This window comes from Sodiomyces alkalinus (assembly GCF_003711515.1).
Source record: "Sodiomyces alkalinus F11 unplaced genomic scaffold SODALscaffold_7, whole genome shotgun sequence".
NCBI lineage: Eukaryota > Fungi > Ascomycota > Sordariomycetes > Glomerellales > Plectosphaerellaceae > Sodiomyces > Sodiomyces alkalinus.
Window position 1 is genome coordinate 40,920 of NW_021167085.1, and position 19,860 is coordinate 60,779.

Sequence of the window (19,860 nt, forward strand, 5' to 3'; positions counted from 1 at the left end):
AAAAAAAAAAGGTCGAGGCCTTCTCGTTTAGGCCAAAGCGCCTACCCGGAGAAAAAGGGGTCCCGTGTCTCAAGAGGTCTAGACCCAATCCCGTCATTTCCCCCGTTCTCCCCCGTTGCAGCGGAAATGAGGAGTGGCATTCGATCGATGAAATCGAGCATGAAGATCGACTTCTCTTTGTATTGGGGTGGTCCAGAATATTTCCAGCGCCGACCAACCTACGTTGTACACTCTAACCCCTGTTTAATTATATGTGGTGTACTTGCGGATCCGTATAAACCAATAGTGTCACGAGAATAAGTGGAGTAGACTACAAATAGATACATATTTCTGTATATAAAATATAGGGGCTTAGATATACTAAACCGCGGGACTAGGTATCCTGGCAAGTAACCTTATAACCCCTTAACAAGTAAAGTCGATATCGTATAGAAGCACGTACCTAGGTGTTGTTAGTGGAGGTACGTTCCTCGAACCTTCTTGAATTTCCTAAAAGAGTAAGTTACGAATGTACCTTAAACATAATTAAACAGGGGTTGTATAGTACGAATAGCAGTACGGAGTATTTGTGATTACGTACCACTACTTCGTCCAGCCGAGTCTCTTTGGTTAGAAGGAATCTGCCGTCCGGAATACTTAATTCAAAGTAGGTAGCTATACGTAGTCCAGCTTCGAATGGTACCCTCGATGGGTATCCAGGAACAAGGTACGGATGTTCGTAAACGACCAAGTCAATCCAACAATGCCCTCTGTCCTTTTTATTCTTCAGACAGACCGTCTTTCTCCTTCCTGCACTTGCAGTTTGCATTGTTTCGCCATATTCTCCTCCGTACGTGTACAAAAAAGCCTTGAAGCTACCCATAATCATTCAGCACGCTGTTATTGGTTAGACAGATTCTGTACCTGCATTGGGATATTAACCGTCCCACTTGGTACAGAGATGGCCTGAGCTTGGTATCTCTTGGCAGGCATCGGATTAACAGATCTACGAATAAGTACCAAGTACGCACACGCCCGTACCGGTACTCAGGGGCAGCACAAGGGTTTTTTTGGTGGAAATCTCGTTCACACCTGGTCTCTGATATTGTACTCAATAGTTGTAAGCACCTATATATACACGCTCAACCAATATGTCCAAGAATGAAAATCAATCGGCCATCACATCCCCAAGGATATTGACTCCATGTCCCCTCGAACCGGCCGATAGTTCAAGGCCAACGGTCTGTCCTCCGTCCTCCCCCTTTCGTCTCACCACCCACGCACTGCAGCATCCTTCTTAAAACTGAGCACGGCCGACGCGGCGAACGACCCGCTCGGTGCTGCGCCTGGCCTTCTTGGCCTTCTTGCTCTGGGTGGAGCGGCGGCGACGACGACGGCGGCACTCGGCGGGAGGAGTCGGCGCCGAGCTGGGCTCCTGAGCGAGAGAAGTAGTAACGGTGACGAGAGTGGTGGAAGGCAGGACGGTCGAGAAGACGGGCTCCGGGGCGGTGTCATCGTCGTCACCAGGCGCCGGGGTAGGTGCGGGGGCAACCGGGACGGTGCTGCTGGGGACCTCTGGCTCTTCGGGAGCAGGGCTGGCGTTGCCGCCAGTCCAGACTTCCGGGCCGGGGATGAGGTATTCGCCGCCGTCGAAAGTGTAGACGTTGAAGACAATGCCCGGGTCCGCGTAGGTGTAGCCGGTGTTAAAGTCGAAGCTTTGGTCGGGCACGCTGGAGCCGCCCGAGGTGATCTCGACCTGGACGCAAGACGGGTAGAACTGGGCGCCGCGGGCCGGATTCGCCTCGAAGCTGACCTCGGACTCGTGGTGGGCGATGATCTCCTGGCGGATCAGGTACTGGCCGGGCGCCAGGTCGGCCGGCAAGTCGAAGTCCTGGAGGCCGTTGTTGGCCTTGATCTTGTCGACGGCCCACCGGGAGCCGTCCCAGCCGTCCTCGGCGATCTTGGTCCAGATGGGGCCGGTGCCGTCGCCGTCGGTGTACTGGGCGATGTAAGTGATGATGGGGCCCAGGTGGGAGCCGTCGATGATGTCGTCGTCGCGCGTGTTGTGGTACCACTCGAAGCTGAGGGTGTCGCCGGCGGCGGCCTCGACGAAGGCGGGGGCCGGGTTGGCGCCGTTGGGACCGCAGACGATGTCGGGGCTGGCGAGATCCTTGACGGGGCTGTTGTTGGGAGGCGAGCGGATGTACAGGCGCTGGCCGTCACCCTGGTCGACGCCGTTGACCCAGACGCCGTACATGAGGGCGTGGCCAGAGACGGTGCTGGCCATGGCCAGGGCAGAGGCTGCAGTGAAACGCATGGTGTTGGTGTATTTCTGTTTCCTGTTTTCTGTTTTCTTGCCTTGCTGGTCGTTTGTCCGAAGTGAAAAGAACGTCAAATGTGCTCGAAGGGTTGCACCTGATGTAGTCGAAAGTATAATCGAAAGGGAGTGTGAGTTCGAACGTCGAGTTCGGGATCAAATGAATGAATGAATGGCACAGCCAAGAAAGAAAGAATTGTCTGGCAAAAAGGTGAGAAAAGGAATGAACCGACAAACACAGCGACTGCACGGTAGGGAGAGGAAAAGAGTAGGAAAGCCTTGAGGGAGACGAACGACGATGCGACTTTATATTTCATCACGAACACCGAACACCGCCTTACTTGAGGGGTAATCAGGCCTGTCCAGACCCCTGAGCCTGAGCCAAGGGTTGGGGGGCCCATCATGGCACTTCATTTCGCCATGACGCCAGAAAGGATGGGCAACTTGAGATTGCAGGCGTAGCCATCCATGGTCTGTCTCTCATCAGCCATGCTCCCTGGCCTTGGAAAGTTGGACGTCCGGGGTGTATGGACTGCAGATTGCGAATGGGGATCTCCCATCAAGTATTATCCTTGGCCGGGAATTGGTCCAAAAGGTTCAGAGGTCCAAGGAGAATCGTCGTATCCCGCGAGAGAGAGGGGCAGTCGACACACCGTCCATCTCTCGGCTCCAACCGAGATGGGAGTTGATGATGGTACGGTCACTGCGGTGGTGGTAGTATAAGGAAAGGTAATTGAGAGGTCACTTGTGGATCGAGGAGAGCCCTTGGAACAGTGATGAAACAACGACATGGAAGCCCAGCCCCACTTACCATGCCTTCAACCGGCCAGTTGATTGGTCAATAGTGCAAAACCCAGCCATGTGTGTACATGTCTTTTACTGACCTAGGGATCTCCAGGCTCAACTTCCATGCCATTTGATCCCAAGGTATTCAGCTTCAGCAAAGCTTTTAAAGATTTAACGAGACGGCTGTGTCGCAATGTCTACACTATTGACCCTTGCCAGGTGAATCCCGCATCTGGGCCAGCGTCCATTTATCAGAAACATAACGGCCGGGGTTCGCAGTCTACATACCTTATTATTCCCTCACTTGCCGGACGTCCTTGTTTCAGTACACGCCAATGTCCTGTGCCTTGTCTGGACTATATTAACTGCATGTGCGTAGTTAGTGCTAGACAAGCTTTGGCTGAGCAAGCCATGCTCCTTATTTGCAGTTAGGAAGCGAAGTTATCGCATCCCATCGCCTTGCCTGCCATGTCAGGTCTTCTCCTGGGCCAAGGCATGTATCAAAATACTCACCCCAGTCTTGGGCTAGGCGCTTACAGCTCGTCTTTCCTTATCACATCATCGTTGAGCTTCTGGGGCACGCTGAGATCGTTAAAAAAAAACTCTTGACTCGGAGAGTATCCGTGAACATGGCTTCCTCCAAGGAATATCGAGTTGCTTATGCATCAAGCCATGAGTCTCGTCTTTCAATCAAGCCGAGACGCGGATTTAAACGTTTCACTGCTGCATATGATGAATCGAAAGAGGAGCGGGGGGGAGAAGGGAAAAAAGAAGAAAAAGTCGTCAATTCCGTCATAATACTCCATACCTAGTCAACACCCCTCTCGCACTCACAGCTTCACATCACTCCAGTAGTACGTCCATATATCCACCCCCAAAAACTCATCCTTATACTTCCCCGCAACCTCGTCCCCACCAGCACCAGCAGAAACCAGCAGCGGCATAAAGTGCTCCCCTCCGCCTCGGGGATGCATCTCATAAGAATGAGGAAACTCCCTCCACCGCGCCAACCTTGCCGCCCGCTCCTCACTACCCTCCGTCTCAACCGCCGGCGTCAACGCGCCGGAAAACTCAGCCACCTTCCGCGCAACCCGGGAAGTCCGGACCGGGTCGCCCGAGAAAAGCGGCATCATCTCCGCCAGGTTGTGAAACGACGCGAAGCCAGAACCGACGATGGCGACGTTGGAGTCGCGCAGGCGACCGAGGGCGCGGCCCATCTTGTGGTGTTCCTCGGGGGACTCGGAGGCGAGCACTGAGAGCTGCACGATGGGGATGTCGGCCTTGGGGTTGATGAGGAGGAAGGGGATGAAGACGCCGTGGTCCCAGCCGCGTTCGTCGTCGAGGACGGGAGTGAGTCCTTCCTTTTCTAGCGCGGACTTGACTTCCTGGGCTACGTCGGGCGAGCCGGGGGCGTCGTATTTCAGACGGTACGACTCCGGGGGGAAGCCGCCGTAGTCGTAGTAAAGACGATGCTGGGAGGCGGAAGAGATGGTTGGGTTGCGTTGGGACCAGTGGGCCGTGACGACGACGATGGCGCGGGGAGCCTCGTCGGTGCCGAGACGCAGAAGTTTGGGTACGCGGGTGGTGAGGGAGGAGACGATAGATTTGTGGCTGGGGTCACCGAGGACGGGGAGAGGGCCTGGAGGTGTCAGCGGGTGAAAGTACAGTTTTTGAGTGGATAAGAGAACAGGGAGAGAAGAGAGCGGGGAAAGAGTCTTAAACTTACCTCCGCCGTGGGAGATGCAGACAACGGATCCACGCGGCATGGCGGATGAGGTTGAGGTAGAAAACGTGGAAAATGTGCGAGGCGCCGTGTGTCGAACGACAGCGTATGTGAGATAGGTGGCAACGAGGTACTTCAGGGGTCTCAGAAGCTGCCCTGGTTGCATTCTCGAGGTCAGAGCTGGCCTTTTGTCGATAGATCTTGATTCTCTTCCAACTCACTCGAGCGAGGGACCATATATATAGGGTCTTCGTGAGTGAGTGGGAAAATAGGATCAAGGTCTGGATACGACGTCGGTACTCGGCAGGTGACAACGGTAACGTCGTGGAACCACACCGAACGCGGCTATCGGTGAGAGCGAATACGGAGTAGGAACCAACACCAATAATACGCTAGGTCGGTAAAGCGAAGTAAATTGGTCACCTGTGTCTACTAATAAGGGACTTTGTCATCATCTGTAAGAACACACGCCGTTGTATGGAGCAGATTTGTTAAGCAATTCCTCCTTGGTTACTAATAGCGACAGTAACCTCGTGTGACGTGACTCGGCAACTTAGTAATGCGCATCACGAGGGATCCTGTCATCGTAGCCTCAACGAAACGAGCCCCGGTTGGTTGTTATGTATTTTTCAAGACGTCCAGATATCCAAAAAGGCTAGACCTCACATTAAAGCGAACAGCTACTGCCGCATGTACACCGACACCTGCCCCCGTCCACTCACAGCGCGAACCCTCCCATCAATCTCCAGCGGACTCCCTTCAAAAACGACAAACCGCACCGTCTTCGGTTCCTCAATACCCAGCATGGTATAAATGTTCCTGGACACCAAATCCAACGCCGTCATCTCGTCCAGCCTCCCCCCGCTATTCTTCAACGCAATCCCCGCCAACAAGCCAAGGTCGCGCACGAGCCAATCCTCCTCCAGCCCGATGGCCGTCACCACGCCCGCATCCAGGAGGGCGTCGATGGCGGTCCCGTTGGTGAGAGGCGCGCCGGTCAGGGCACGGCGCTGGTCCCAGGAGGTAGCGAAAGATTGGAACGGAGCGAGGACGACGCCCACCTCGGCGGCGGCCAGTTCGGAAGCCACGAGGTGAGACTCGGCCCCACCTAGGATTACCAGTCGCATCCGTGCCGGTGACGACGACGACGACGACGACGAGTCGGAAGCCTTGCGGACGAGAGCCTTCTCCACGTCGTCCTTGAGCCGCAATGCCGCCGCAATAACATCGGCGCTGTGCGCGGTGAGGACTAACGGAAGCTCCCCCTTGACGACCTTTCTAAGGTAGGCTTGTTCGGAGTATGGTTCCGCGGTCTCCTCCTCCTCCTTTTCCTCCCCACGGGACGAGACGGAGGCGGCGGCTTTCAAAAGTGATTTCCGCAGAGTCGAAAAGACGCCGGAGATGGAAGGCTGGGCGTCGGACTTGGCACCCAGCGTCACGGTGTAGTGAACGGCGACGTCCTCCAACCAGACGGCATCCTTCTCCAGCGCGTGCTGCGCATCCGTCACGAAGCCGACGCTCGTTCCGTAGTGCGATAGTGCGCTCATGAATCGGGGTGCCGAGATGGCCTTGGTGATGCCGTATTTGTGGGCGGCATGGAGCTTCTTGTTGTCGAGGGTCAGGCCGTCGATGGCGCGGCTAAACTCCTTAGGGTTGAAACCGTTGTCCGTGTCGCGCTCGTAGTCTATAGCATTCAGCCCGATGGTAGCGCCAAATGCAGTGAAAGCCTTGACCAGATACCCGTTCTTGAGGTGTATGATGCGATGCGAGGGTGCCGCTTCTATTCGGGAAGTACAGGTTCCAATGCAGATGATCTCACCGCCTGTGACGACGACGTTGGTTGTTCGTCGTCTTTCTATCGTCGAGGATCGGAGGAGAATCTTGGTGACACCAGTGAAGATAACGTCTTGGAAGACTTGTTCAGTCTCTTCCGCAGATTCGCCCAGCCTCTCATCCGGGGTGATGGGATTCGTTACTGGTTTATTATCAAGCTCGACCGGGTCTTCAAACTGAGCGTATCCGTCGATCCACACCTGCAACGGGGTGGCGCCGACGCTGAGCGGGTCGCTGTCCCAAACAACGAGGTCGGCGTCGTACCCGGGCTTGACTTTGCCCAACCTCTGGCCGAGGCCGAGCAGGTCTGCCGGGGCTGTAGTCACGCTGGCCAAGGCGGCGTGGTAGGGCAGGCCGTATCGGTAGGCCTTGGCGGCCTCGAAGACGACGTGTTGGGCGTTCAGGACGGGGTTGTCGCTGACGTAGACGGGCGTCAACCCGTGGTCCCATAGGATCTTACCGGCGTGTTCTGAAGCGACGTGGGCCTCGGCCTTGTAGAACATGTTATCGGCGAAGAGGGCAGATGCTGGCGGCCGGTCGCCCCAGGCCCGCTTCAAGATCTGGGAATGGGGAAAGTGATGTCAGCAAAAAGAAAGAAAATGATAAAAATAAAGGGAGGGGTGATTTGTTGATTCTCACCTCGGGAACAAGAAAAGTCTGGTGGGCATGGTGAAAGGCCCGCACGGGAAATTTGAATTCGTTGGTGTGATCAACAAAAGCCTCCAGGTCGGGAACAGTATAGCAGTGCGTATTCACATGAACCTGACCGCGCAATACGGCACCCAGAGTCTCCCAGGCCAGGTCGCGGGGTAGATACTCGTCCATACTCTCCAAGCCCAGGGTGTCGGCGCGGCGGCACCAATCGTCCTGCCTCCGGACCAGGTCAGCAGCCTGTTCAAAGGCGTGGCGGAACTCCCAGCTCTCGCCCAGGCGGGAGAAAGGGCCGCGACCGATACGGCCGTAGACGCGCTTGGGGTTCTCGCCGCAGGCCATCTTGATGTAGCGCCAGTTGCGGTCCGGGTCGGCCAGCATGTCCCGGGCGGAGATCTCGGGCCGGCCGTCGCGGTCGCCGACGGCGTGTTTGAAGACGAAGGCCTCGCCGCCGATGTTGTTTCCGGAGCCGGGCAGGACGAGGGACGTGGTGACGCCGCCCGACTTGATGACCTGGATCTGGGGGTCGAGCGGGTCGAACCCGTCAATGGAGCGTACGTAGGGCGTTGTGTCGCTGGAGAGTTCGTTTGTGTCGTCGGTGCCGGCGAGGTCGGGGAGAGGGCTCACGCCGGTGTGGGAGTGCATGTCGATGATGCCGCTGGTAAGTTGGCGGCCGCCGGCATCCCAGATGAGGGTGTCTTCAGGGACCGAGTCGGGCGAGATATGGGACTCGACCCTTTGGATGAGACCATTCTGAGAGAATATGTCGCCCCGAACCCACGAGTATCCCTTACCGGCGCGTGCTTCCTCGGGTGATGTTCCTGGTTCGGGTTCTCCCACCCAGATAGTGGCGTTCCGAATCAGAGTCGGTTTGTGGCCTTGGACATGGCGCGCGTTCCGTTCCCGACCGATTCCTCTAGGGTCCTGGGGCTTTTTGCGAAGTTCAGAACAGGTTCGGAGGTCCTCCTGGAGTTGGTTGGATGAGAGCAGAGGCAGAGGTTTGCGGGTTGGCGGGAGTATTTGCTTCCATTGGGCAAAGGCGATGAAGGCAAGACATGCTAGGCAAGACAGGGAAATGACCTTGAGGCTTCTCCTGCGACGCACCCATCGTCTGGAGCGATGTGAGCCCACCTCCACGCCTTGCCGTTTTGTGTTCCCTTCGGCAGAAGGGGCAGGCTCATAGCGACCCTTGATATTGGGTCCCATGGTATGGCTCGAGACTGTAAGCCAACCAAGCCAACCCCGTGACCCAGGCGGGCTATTAGTTCTGTTAAGAAAGAATGAAGAGGTTTTGTAAAGTCGTACACCTGACCCTCCAAAAAAGAAAATCAACGGCCAAGATGCAGACTGATTTCCGTAGCTCTAGACCACAGTGACGCGACTAAGGTCGTGTCTGGTCAGGACGCAACGCGGATGGAGATAACGGACAAGGTCTCGGCCCCTGACGGGGATACACTGTGAGCAGGTACTTTCCGCCTTGGCAGGTATCATTCCTACAGAACATGGTGCAAGGGCATTGTTCAAAGGTATCTAGACTTTGTTCCGCCCACTTTCAACAATTTCAAAGTACTGGACCAGTACATAATTACGCATAAGGTACGTACCGTCCAAAATTACATGGGCAGAAGGAGTCGAGGCCGGCATTTCAGAACACAGAACAGGCAGGAAGGGGGAAGGAAGCAGGGAAGTAGGGAAGTCGCTACTCACTAATTTGTAAGGTACGAAGAGGAAGCCGCTACCCACCAACGTCTTGTCCGCCCACTGCGAAGTACGGAGTACAACGTACCTACAGACCAACGTACATGTACAGAGATTATCGCTCTCTGCCCTGCCGCTTCCGCTCCTATCTAACCTCCAATGGTGAAATTTAAGGTAAACACCAACCCACTCGAAACCCCCATTGGCATAACTCTCTCTAACATCTTCTAGGATTCGGCACCGAATTTCCAAGTCTGACCTTTTTTTCTTTTTTTTTGTTTTGCCTTCTACTCCTCCGACGACCTTCCGGCTCTCTCTCTCTCTCTCTCGCGCGCCGTCAATATCCTGTTGCTCTTTTCAACCGCCATCCTTCTGGAACTCCTTCGTTAGAACCCGACATCTTTTGTTTCGACATTCTTTTAGCACCCAAAACGATCAATTACGCTTCCTACCTCCTTATCCGCCTAGTCGTGACGTCCGACATCGCCTCGTATCCTTTTTAGCCTCGACAGAACATGGTTAGACGAACCTACTACACCGCCTAGAACTGCATCATAACTCCCGTACTACCGAGAACGAAACAAAGAAGAAGAAGAAAGGCGAAGAGAAAAGGACGGACCGAAGAAAAGAGGACTGTCGTGCAACACGGTGCAACACGGTGCAACACGGTGCAACACGGCCAGCTCGAATGGTCTAAGACCCTTGTATACAGAAGAAGCAACCGGGCACTCGGGGCGCCCGGGTCTTTCATCTGCCATGTCTACCACTTTCAGACCAGACTCAGAATCACTGCCCGACATGACGCTTCCCGAGTCGTTCAAGTCTTCCTCGTTCCAGTCCATGTCCTCCCTCCATTCCGACGACACCAACACCCTTGACGCCATCGGTCACTTCGAGGACATTGGGCTCGATGACGACGCAGACTCGGCTCCTCAGTACCCGCCGAAGCCCCAGGGACACCAAGGTCGCTCGCTCGCCTCCACGGCCCGTTCTTCGAACCCATACCGCTCCTACTCGTCCGAACGTTATCCTCCTGCTCATGCTCACCCTCACGCGACGCCTGGCCGCTCGAATCCCCTCTCTACCCCCCCTTCCCGAGACCTGGCTGGGGGTGGTGGGGGTGGGAGAAGAAAACCAGAGCCGACCCCAGCTTTTCATCCTCCGCGACCGACCCCCCAGTCTCTGCATACCGAATCGCGTTCGGCCGCCTTTGGCGCTCGTAGTAGCAGCCTCAATGCTCGTTCACCTCGCCCCGTCAGCCCACATCACCGCGGCCTCGCCAGCCGATCCACGACCTCCCTCTCCTTAGCGAACCCGAATAGAAGACACCGTAGCCGCAGCCCCGTCATGAACATGCACATGCACCCGTCATCCTTGGTGCCGCGCGACCCAAACACACACATGAAGCCTAGGAGGAGCAGCTGGCAGTCTACCCGCGAAAGAAAGACCTCTTTAGAGCTAGAGAAGGAGTGCGACGATGACGACGACGATGACGATCACATCCCCGAAGGTATCATCCTCGATAATGTGCCCATCTCGCCCCGTCCCCAAGTGGAACGCTCGCTCAGCCGTGCCTCGTCGCGCGCTCCCTCCGTCGACAGGGGCCCTAAGGAACGCGTTCGTAGTATAGGCAACGGAACCCCCCGTGTCGCCCTCGCCCACGGCTCGCTCAAGTCGCCAACCTGGAAAACCGACCCGCCGGCGTCGCCCATCGGACTGGGACTGATAGGTCAAGGGCCACAACAGGACGATCGGGAAACGTCGCCCGCCTGGGCTCCCGCCTCGGCCCCGGCCCCTGCTCCTGCTCCTGCTCCTGCTTTCGTCCCTGCTCCTCTCAAGGCGCGCGCCAAGAGCTGGAACGCCGCATTGTCCGAACTCAGCACCGAGGCCAAGGCCTTGACCGAAAAGCTGGAGGAGCACGCCGACCAAGTGGGCGACGCCGATGACTGGACCAGCTCCTATGGCTATGGCTACGGCAGCGGCCGCAAGCCGGACCAACGGGTCAAATCCGCCCTCCCGGACCTGCCGTCCCTACGTCAGGCTAACATCATGATCGACGCCATGCCCATGTCCAAGGAGAAAGAAGCCGTCCTGGCTCGCACCCGTCCCTCATGGCTCCCGCCCAAGGACCCGGCCGAGGACCGCAAGCACTGGAAGGAGTACGAGAAGATGGTGGCGCGCAGCATCGAGTCGGACCGTCGCCGCGAGGCCGAGAAGCTATCGAGGTCGTCCGACCGCGACGTCACCGCCGACGGGCTGATGCGCATCTGGGAGGAGAACATCATCCCGCGCTGGCCCGACGCCGTCCGCGAGCGTCGCACCCGCGAGCTTTGGTGGCGCGGCGTGGCCTCGCGGAGCCGGGGTGTCGTCTGGTCACGTGCCATCGGAAACGAGCTGGACCTGACCCCTGCGTCGTACAAGGCCGCCTTGAACCGCGCCTACGACGTCGAGGGGCGCATCGAGGCCGGCAAGGCCGATGCCGATGATTTGCGCAAGGGCGCGTGGTTTTCGAAGATCCGCGAGGATGTCAAGGAAAACACCTGGCAGGACCTTCGCATCTTCCAGGTTGGGGGTCCGCTCCACCAGAGTCTGCTCGATCTTCTGTTCGCGTATGCCATGTACCGGAGCGACATTGGCTACGTTCAGGGCTGTAATGTGTGTGAAACCCAACCCCCCCCCCCAACCCCCTTCTTTTCCCCTCAGGCGGGTGGACATTTGTTCCTGTTCATTTTACTAACATGAAGATTATAGACTGTTGCCGCACTCCTTCTGCTCAACCTCCCAAACACCGCAGCCGCCTTCATCGCCCTCGCCAACGTCCTCAACCGGTCTCTCACCCTCGGTTTCTACGCCGCCGACCTGGGCGTCAAGGCATCGGCCTACAACCTGGTCCTGCAGAACCTGAAGATCAAGTCCCCCGGTCTCCACGACCACCTGACCCGCCACCTCGCCGACGCCGATCCGGACGTTTATCTTGCTAGCGTCTTCACCGGCTTGGGGACCTTGCACCTCGCTATGGACGAGTGCGCCCGCCTGTGGGACGTCTACGTGTTTGAGGGTGACAGAATCCTCGTCCGTGCCGCTACTGCGCTGCTGCTTCGTCAGGAGATGGCGTTGCTGGGTTCCAAGGACGGCCAGGAGATCAAGCTGATTGTTGAGGGCGGGGTTACCAAGAATGGCCGGGTGGCTCTGGCTAGTGGCAATCATGACGAAGGGACCTGGATGAAGTGGTTGAGGGAGGCGGGCAAGGCTGATTCATGATGCAATGCGGGGGTGGACATGCGCTGGCGGGGATCTGAGGAGTTGGTTTTTCGTCTGCTTTCTCTTCTTCTTTTGGTGGTTGACGGTTTGAATGAACAAGGTCTGGTCTTCGTCGCTGGAGAATCTACAGCCGCTTGGGAGATGGTAGGATGAAGCGGAAAAGGTCAACGTTGTTGGGATGGAGGAGGTTCGTTTGAAAGCGATGCGCATGGGGTTTTTGTAATGTATAGACGCCCGTCATCAGCGTCGGGACATTCTCGTGTCTCTAAAACAGCGAACGAAGCGAAGCGAAGCAGAGCAGCGGCCGATATATATCTGCCTCTGTATCTGTAAAAACCAATCAATACAATCACGGGGCCTCGGCTCCCTGTATGCGATTTCAGCATCGTGATGGCAAGGGTGTGTTTTCTCTTGGAACATTTCATGCTTCGCGTCACTTTTCCCCCAGAGGCAATGCCAGATGAGGCTTCTAAGGCTCGTACAGAAAGAAGGAGAAGAAGAAAGAGGAAGAGAAAGGCGACCTTTGATGGACCAAATTCATTAACATTTCCTATGTTTTGCCCTGACCTCGCCGAACCACCCGTTTCGTTCGTTCTGTCCAGGGGAAAACACCGTCCCAGAAAGAGATCATGCAAATAAAAAACAAGGGGGAAAAAAGAACAGACCAGCACCCTGCCGGAAGAGTTCTCCCTGTCATCCTCTCTCTCTCTCTCTCTCTCTCTCTCTACCTTGTCCCCCGTTCCTCCCTTCTATCGGGTCCTTCAGGGCACAATCTCCTCCGACTCCTCGATCACCTCCTCGACAATCTCCTCGATAATCTGCTCCTCCGCATCGTCGGGCACCTCGGGGGTCTTAGTCGCCAAGAGCACGGCGAGCGGGTCCTCGGGGAGGCCGAGGAAGGCGCGCTCCTCCAGCAGCTCCTCCTCGATGGCGGCGCGCCAGGCGCACCACTCGTCGAGCTGGCGGCGGCGGGCCTCGACGACCTCGCGGTCGGCGGAGGCGCCGCGCTCGGCGTCCTCCAGCTCGAAGACCTTGCTGTACTCGCGGAGGTTCTTGCGGATCTGCTTCTGCTCCTCCTTGGTGAGGAGGGTGGGGGGGCGCGGCCTCCAGAGGAACTGCTTGAATTTTTCCATGGGTTCTTCGCGCAGGGCCTCGCCTTTGAAGTCGTAGATGTGGTAGCCGTTTTCCATCTGCACAAGTTTTGTAAGCAAAAGAGAAAAGGATAATTAAAAGTTAAGAACCAAGGGCAAGGAACGTACGGCATGTTTCCAGGCGGAGGAGTAGGTGGCAACAAAACGACCAGAGGGATCCCACTCGACATCGGTAACGCCGTAGTGGTCTCCGGTGTTCATAAGCTGGAGGTTAGCGGTCAGGTCCTTGTCAGACTCGGGCTTCTCGCCCTCAAAGTCGAGGTCGAAGAAGTCGAGGTCCGAGCTCTGCTGGTTGTGGACGGTGGCAATCACGACAAAACGGCCACGCGGCGACCAGTAGATGGAGTTGCTGTTCCTCTTGTCGAGGGTGCGGAGGTGTTTCCAGTTGCCCGGGGCGGGGCCCTTGCTCTTCTCCGGGCAGTAGAAGGCGACGGAGGTCTTGGGGGCGACGGCGGTGGGACCGACGGGTTCGGTGGTGGTGATGATGACGAAGCGGTCACCCTTGGGCTCCCAGGCGAAGTTGATGACGGTGTCCTTAATGGTGTCGAGGACCTCGACGGGAACGCCCTTCTCCTTGACGCGGAAGATCTCCAGGGTGGTGGCCATGGACTTCTTGGACTTGGAGTGGCGGTCGACCTTGGCGCAGAGGAAGGCGCCCTCGGACTGCCAGTGCAGCTTGACGTCGCTGACGTTAAAGAGGTTCAGGGTCCGCACGACCTCCTTGGAGGGGATGGTCATGAGGCCGACCCGGGCGGGGTTGCTGCCGATCTCGGGGGTCCAAAAGCAGAAGAGCTGCTCGTAGGACTTGACACCGTCACGCTGGACGGTGACGGGGGCCCAGTCGAAGTCCATGACGCCGTCGATCTTGATGGAGGTCTTGTCGAGCAGGTTCATGCGGGGCAGCTCGTAGATGGAGAGGGACGAGCCCTGGTTGAGGCGGGCGACGTACTTGTCGTCGGCGGACCACTTGAAGGCGGGCCAGGGGGACTTGCGGGGCTTCTGGGGGGTGGCGTCGGCGCCGGCGCCGGCGCCGGCGGCGCCCGGGGTGTCGAGGCTGGCGAAGGAGCGCAGCGGCTTGGAGGTCTCAATGTCCCAGACGACGTAGTTCTTGCCGTCGTCGTCGATGGTCAGGGCCGGGTGGCCCTCCTCGGGGATGGCGATGGGGCGGGCGGACCAGGTGACAAGATACTTCTCGTTGGGGGAGAAGGAGATGAGGTTGACGAAGGGATGGGCGAAGCGGCGCTGACGCGACCACGAGGGGCCTCCCCAGAGCTGGACGCCCTGGGCGTGTACGGAGGTCAGGTAGGTGCCGAGGGGCGACCACTGGACGAAGCTCTCGGTCCAGTGCATGCGGTCGACGACGATCTCGGGTTGTTCCTTCTCATTGTTCCAGAAGACGCCGACGGAGTCGCCGCGGTACATGATGAACTGGTCCCTGCCCCGGCCGCTGGGATCTTTTAGCCACCAACGCAGATGCTCGTTCGGCTGAAACTCGTCGATATGAGGCGGCGAGTACTCCTCGTTGACGCGGCCCTCACGGCCGTAGCGGTCAATGTCGGTGAGCTTGTTGACGCGTAGGGTGTGCTTCTTGTCGAGGGGGACTTGGTCGAGTTGCCTCACGGCATTGGCGGCCTCTGCAGGAGAGGAGTATTCGACAAAGGCAAATCTACAAAGGTCAGTGGCCATTCCAAGTGGTCCCCGTGGTCCCCGTGGTCCTGTGGTTCACTTCTCACCTTAGAGACTTGCCATCTTCACCCATGGGCATAAAGATGAGGTCTTCCCTCGTCTTACCAACCTGGTTTAGCTTCTTCAGGAGGAACTTGACCAGCTTCGGCTTCTGCTCCTCGTTGACCTCGGGAAGACCATCGATGACGACAAAGGCATCGTAGCCCTGCTCCAGCTGGACCTCGTACTTCTCGCGCAAGTCGGAAATATCAATCTCCTCCTCATCGTAGTCGTCATCGTCGAGGTCCGCCTCGCGGAGGTGGTCGAAGGACGGCGCCATGGTTATGGGCTAGGGATTGTGTCGGCTGCTCCAGCGACTCGCTTTCGCAGGAGGCCGAAGAGGGTTCGGAATAATCGGTAATTGCTCGAAAAGAAATGGATGCCCCGCAAATTCTCACGATCGACTCTTGTCGTGATGTGGTGATGGCAGAGAATGATTTTTTGTTTTTTTATCCCTGCACAGCCTTTCCTGTCGAATCGGAAGAACACTTGAGATCCTGACGGGTTGTGTGCTCGTCAACGGATGATACAGACTTGACGACCCAAAAGGAAAGTCCGGGGCGGGGTGGAAATATTCAGTTGGCGATTTTTTTGCCTGGGTGGATTTTTCGGGTGCACACAACGAACAAACGGTCGCCCAGTTCAAAGTCGATCCGAGCGAAAAATGTGTGGGCTTGGAAAGCCACCCCGAAACCTGGACCCCGCTAAGCCCCGCGAGAGTCACCTGACTTGATAAGAGGAAAAGGCAGGAGCACCAGCCACAAAGTATTGATTACGATAATTAGTACGTGTACGTATTCCCCTACTCCATACCTTACCTAGGTAGGTACCTTACAAGGTCCAGCACACCAGCCACTACCAAGGTCTCTCCCACTCGCAGCTGACAGCCTGAGTTACTGAGCCCCACCAAAGTGACCAAACCTGACAGTGCGACGACAGTTGAACCTGCCTGGTCTTAAAATTTCGAGGAGCTTCCGCTTGACATAAGGGAAGGTACGAATCACGATACTTCTTGATACGACGACTTGCTCACCCCGGGGAGACCACGACGACGTTCCCTTTCCAAGAAACTTTTACCAAGAGACTTTTTAGAGGACGATACAAAAAGAAGGCTGTCTTTTTCTTCTGGACTGACAAAGGACCACCGCTACGATGGTTGGTTTTCTCCCCCCCCCCCCCCCCCCCCCTTTTTCCCGCCTTTTGTCTACTGTTTACTAACTGAACCCCTTGCAACCCCGACGGTCCATAGGCATCCTTCAGCCCGACACAAATCTTCGAAGATGGTACGACCCAAGAGAAGGGTGAGAATGCCCGTCTATCGGCATTCGTAGGCGCCATTGCCGTGGGAGACCTGGTGAAGAGCACGTTGGGACCGAAGGGCATGGACAAGATTCTCCAGTCAGCGTATGTTCTACGTCCCCCCCCCCCCCGGTCTACAAAACTATGTGACCACACGGCTTGTTCGAGCAGGCGATAATAGATGCTAACTGAAGGTATAGGTCAACCGGCGAGATCATGGTGACAAACGACGGCGCGACAATCCTCAAGTCCATCGCTCTCGATAATGCGGCAGCAAAGGTCTTGGTCAACATCTCCAAGGTCCAAGACGACGAGGTGGGCGACGGCACCACATCCGTCACCGTCCTCGCCGCCGAGCTCCTTCGGGAGGCCGAGCAACTGGTCAACAAGAAGATCCACCCGCAAACCATCATCGAGGGCTACAGGCTAGCGAGCCAAGCCGCCCTCCGCGCTCTCCAGGAGATCGCCGTAGACCGCAGCAACTCCCCAGAGGCCTTCCGCAAGGACCTCCTCTCCATCGCCCGCACCACCCTCAGCTCCAAGGTCCTGGCCCAGGACAGGGATCACTTCGCCGAGCTCGCCTGCGACGCCGTGCTGCGGTTAAAGCGGTCTACCGACCTGAGCCACATCCAGATCATCAAAAAGGCCGGCGGCAAGCTGAGCGACTCGTACCTCGACGAAGGCTTCATCCTCGACAAGAAGATCGGCGTCAACCAGCCCAAGAGGCTGGAGAACGCCAAGATCCTCGTGGCCAACACCTCCATGGACACCGACAAAGTCAAGATCTTCGGCGCCCGCGTCAAGGTCGGCTCCACCAGCAAGCTGGCCGAGCTGGAAAAGGCCGAGAAGGACAAGATGAAGGCAAAGGTCGAGATGATCAAGGCCCACGGCATCAACTGCTTCATCAACCGCCAGCTCATCTACAACTGGCCCGAGCAGCTCTTCACCGACGCCGGCATCATGTCCATCGAGCACGCCGACTTTGACGGCATCGAGCGCCTCAGCCTCGTCACCGGCGGCGAGATCGCCTCCACCTTCGACCACCCGGACCAGGTCAAGCTGGGCCACTGCGACCTGATCGAGGAGGTGATCATCGGCGAGGACACCCTCGTCAAGTTCTCCGGCGTCGGCTCCGGCGTCGGCGCCGGCGAGGCCTGCACCATCGTCCTCCGCGGCGCCACCAGCCACCTCCTCGACGAGGCCGAGCGCAGCCTGCACGACGCCCTCGCCGTGCTGTCCCAGACCGTGCAGGAGCCCCGCACCACCCTGGGCGGCGGCTGCGCCGAGATGGTCATGGCCAAGGCCGTCGAGGGCATGGCCACCCGCGTCGAGGGCAAGAAGCAGATGGCCGTCTCCAGCTTCGCCGCCGCCCTGCGCCAGCTGCCCACCATCCTGGCGGACAACGCCGGCCTCGACTCGGGGGAGCTCGTGTCCCGCCTCCGCAAGGCCATCTACGACGGCTTGACCACCTATGGCCTGGACCTGATGACCCCCGGCGGCGGCATCGCCGACATGCGGGACCTCGGTGTTGTGGAGAGTTATAAGCTGAAGAGGGCGGTGGTGTCGTCGGCGAGTGAGGCAGCTGAGGTACGGGACTTTTCTTTTCTTTTCTTTTCTTTTCTTTTGACAACCTCCAACTAACCATTTTTCTACACAGCTTCTACTTCGTGTAGATGATATCATTCGCGCCGCACCAAGGAGACGGGAACGGGCTTAATCGCCTCGTGGGAGCCGTGTGGTGACGCATCGAATTGGGGGGCGGGAACGGGAACGGGAATGGGAATTTACATATTCAGGGCAGTGATGTGATAATGCCAATAGATGATGGACGGCTTAGGTCAGGACATATCCATGACCACAGCAACACTACTATTGTTAGGACCCAGAGGTAGATCAAAAAAGAAATCCGGCGGATGCGACTACAATGAGAGCTTTCGAAGCAACCCTGATATGACGATGTAATGCACATGGCCCTCATTAACGTGGTGTTGGTGACTTTGCTTCCTCTTCTCTCCTATACCAGTCTCTTGACACCCCTCCTCCTGGAGTCGCTTTACCCAGCGTCTTCCGTCACCGGATCAGTGTTGTTGCCAGGATTCCTTTCTCTGGCCCCATACGCCCCTCTCCAGTAGCTTACCGTTGTTATTGATCCCATCCTTCTCCTCCTCATCTCTCCTCATCTTCCTCGCTAAGCTGAGACAGAGGGCATGATGAGTCCCCGCACATGTGGCCACACATCTGTCCCGCTCTGCTGGCCTCGGTAGGCTAGCTATATCTTGCGATTCTGTCTTTCACCTGATCCCGGATTGTCAAGGTCATCGACTGGCCATCATTTCTACCGGACTGAGTGGCTATCAGTTAAATCTCCTGATCAATAGCTGCGTAGTATCGACAGCTACCCTCGGTGGCGGTGGCAATTGAAATAGGACTAACAGGTCCCACTGGCTACTACAGGACTTAGTGCCAGCAATGCCCGCCCGCATGACGGAGACATGAGCCAGCTGCCACAAGCCCACACACCAGGAGTGCTGTCTCTTCTCTTTTACACGTACATACCTTTGTCCTATCAGCTGGTACCCGAATCCCAGACTAGAGAAGCCAGAGGAACAAGGCTGTCCAAGAATATCGGCGCCGGAAGACGGTTCGAAGTCACCAGAGCTCGCAACTCAGCCCATCCTCAACTACTTGGCACCGATTACAGATCATCCCAGACCGAAGACTACTCCTGTACTACGATTACGTGATACCGGCCGCCCGCCTGGCCGGCTAGAGAACCAGGAGCCCGGCGAAAGGATCGAGTTGCTCCAGGGTGTCGTGTCTGTAGTATTCAACTTGTGATTCATTCATCCCGCTCTCTGGAGTCGGGGCTTGATATACAGTTCTGGGATATTAAAGGCGTCCAGAGGGGCAACGCTGGGCAGCAAAGACGTTTGTGGAGGGAAGGATTGCAGATTTGCATGTTCCGGTTGCTCTGGCATAGGGTGGCTCGTGGACGAGACTGAACAAGACCTCGCGTGTGCTCTCCAAAGGTCAGCGAGAAGGGGGATAGAGAAGGGAGGCCAGATCCCCCAAACCCCCAGAAAAATTGTGTCAGGAGACTTGCATGTGGTGTGACGACCGACTCGATCCGATATGGGTTCAGGACCAGGTGCAAGTGAACTGATATGACCACCCACAGAAGCAGGACGAGGTCGAGCCGGGAGGTCGTTGTTTCTCCTCAGGTAGCCTCCGTTCGCCGATCCGCACCGTGTAGGGTAATTATTGATTGAATAATTGACCCTAGCTGTACGACATGCAGAGATGCAGGACAACTGTCAACCTGAGTGTCCCGTGCAGATAGAGAGACGTAAGCAAGAATACCACTGGCTATCGTGAGACTACAAAGGTTGGGAAACTACAAATGCGGATACTTCGCAGAAACCAGGAAGGTTCTCGTT

General features: G+C 57.0%; 6 protein-coding genes across 6 annotated transcripts; 2 read left to right on the forward strand and 4 right to left on the reverse strand.

Annotated features, from left to right (window-relative positions):
* Window positions 1-1,044: 1,044 nt before the first annotated feature.
* On the reverse strand, window positions 1,045-2,709 carry SODALDRAFT_334132 (hypothetical protein). The gene has a single exon (XM_028612133.1). The coding sequence runs from the start codon at window positions 2,294-2,296 to the stop codon at window positions 1,277-1,279; it is 1,020 nt and encodes a 339-aa protein (XP_028464870.1). The 5' UTR covers window positions 2,297-2,709; the 3' UTR covers window positions 1,045-1,276.
* Window positions 2,710-3,856: 1,147 nt separating this feature from the next.
* On the reverse strand, window positions 3,857-5,072 carry SODALDRAFT_334134 (LigB subunit of an aromatic-ring-opening dioxygenase LigAB). The gene has a single exon (XM_028612134.1). The coding sequence runs from the start codon at window positions 4,969-4,971 to the stop codon at window positions 3,913-3,915; it is 1,059 nt and encodes a 352-aa protein (XP_028464871.1). The 5' UTR covers window positions 4,972-5,072; the 3' UTR covers window positions 3,857-3,912.
* Window positions 5,073-5,318: 246 nt separating this feature from the next.
* SODALDRAFT_297019 (amidohydrolase) lies at window positions 5,319-8,662 on the reverse strand. Its single transcript, XM_028608813.1, has 2 exons — window positions 7,278-8,662; window positions 5,319-7,198 (listed from the first exon to the last, which is right to left on the reverse strand). Exons 1-2 carry the CDS (start codon window positions 8,493-8,495, stop codon window positions 5,486-5,488), a joined length of 2,931 nt encoding a protein of 976 aa, XP_028464872.1. The 5' UTR covers window positions 8,496-8,662; the 3' UTR covers window positions 5,319-5,485.
* A 1,081-nt stretch (window positions 8,663-9,743) lies between these two features.
* Window positions 9,744-12,248, forward strand: SODALDRAFT_360740 (hypothetical protein; the record flags this gene model as incomplete). The annotated part of the gene is made up of 2 exons (XM_028614305.1): window positions 9,744-11,642; window positions 11,739-12,248. The coding sequence occupies 2 exons, from the start codon at window positions 9,744-9,746 to the stop codon at window positions 12,246-12,248; spliced, it is 2,409 nt and encodes an 802-aa protein (XP_028464873.1).
* Window positions 12,249-12,936: 688 nt separating this feature from the next.
* SODALDRAFT_313022 (eukaryotic translation initiation factor 3 subunit B) lies at window positions 12,937-15,748 on the reverse strand. The gene is made up of 3 exons (XM_028609220.1): window positions 15,133-15,748; window positions 13,508-15,065; window positions 12,937-13,438 (listed from the first exon to the last, which is right to left on the reverse strand). The coding sequence occupies exons 1-3, from the start codon at window positions 15,402-15,404 to the stop codon at window positions 13,010-13,012; spliced, it is 2,259 nt and encodes a 752-aa protein (XP_028464874.1). The 5' UTR covers window positions 15,405-15,748; the 3' UTR covers window positions 12,937-13,009.
* A 281-nt stretch (window positions 15,749-16,029) lies between these two features.
* SODALDRAFT_297027 (T-complex protein 1 subunit beta) lies at window positions 16,030-18,346 on the forward strand. The gene is made up of 4 exons (XM_028608814.1): window positions 16,030-16,279; window positions 16,374-16,528; window positions 16,624-18,010; window positions 18,081-18,346. Exons 1-4 carry the CDS (start codon window positions 16,277-16,279, stop codon window positions 18,138-18,140), a joined length of 1,605 nt encoding a protein of 534 aa, XP_028464875.1. The 5' UTR covers window positions 16,030-16,276; the 3' UTR covers window positions 18,141-18,346.
* Window positions 18,347-19,860: the final 1,514 nt, after the last annotated feature.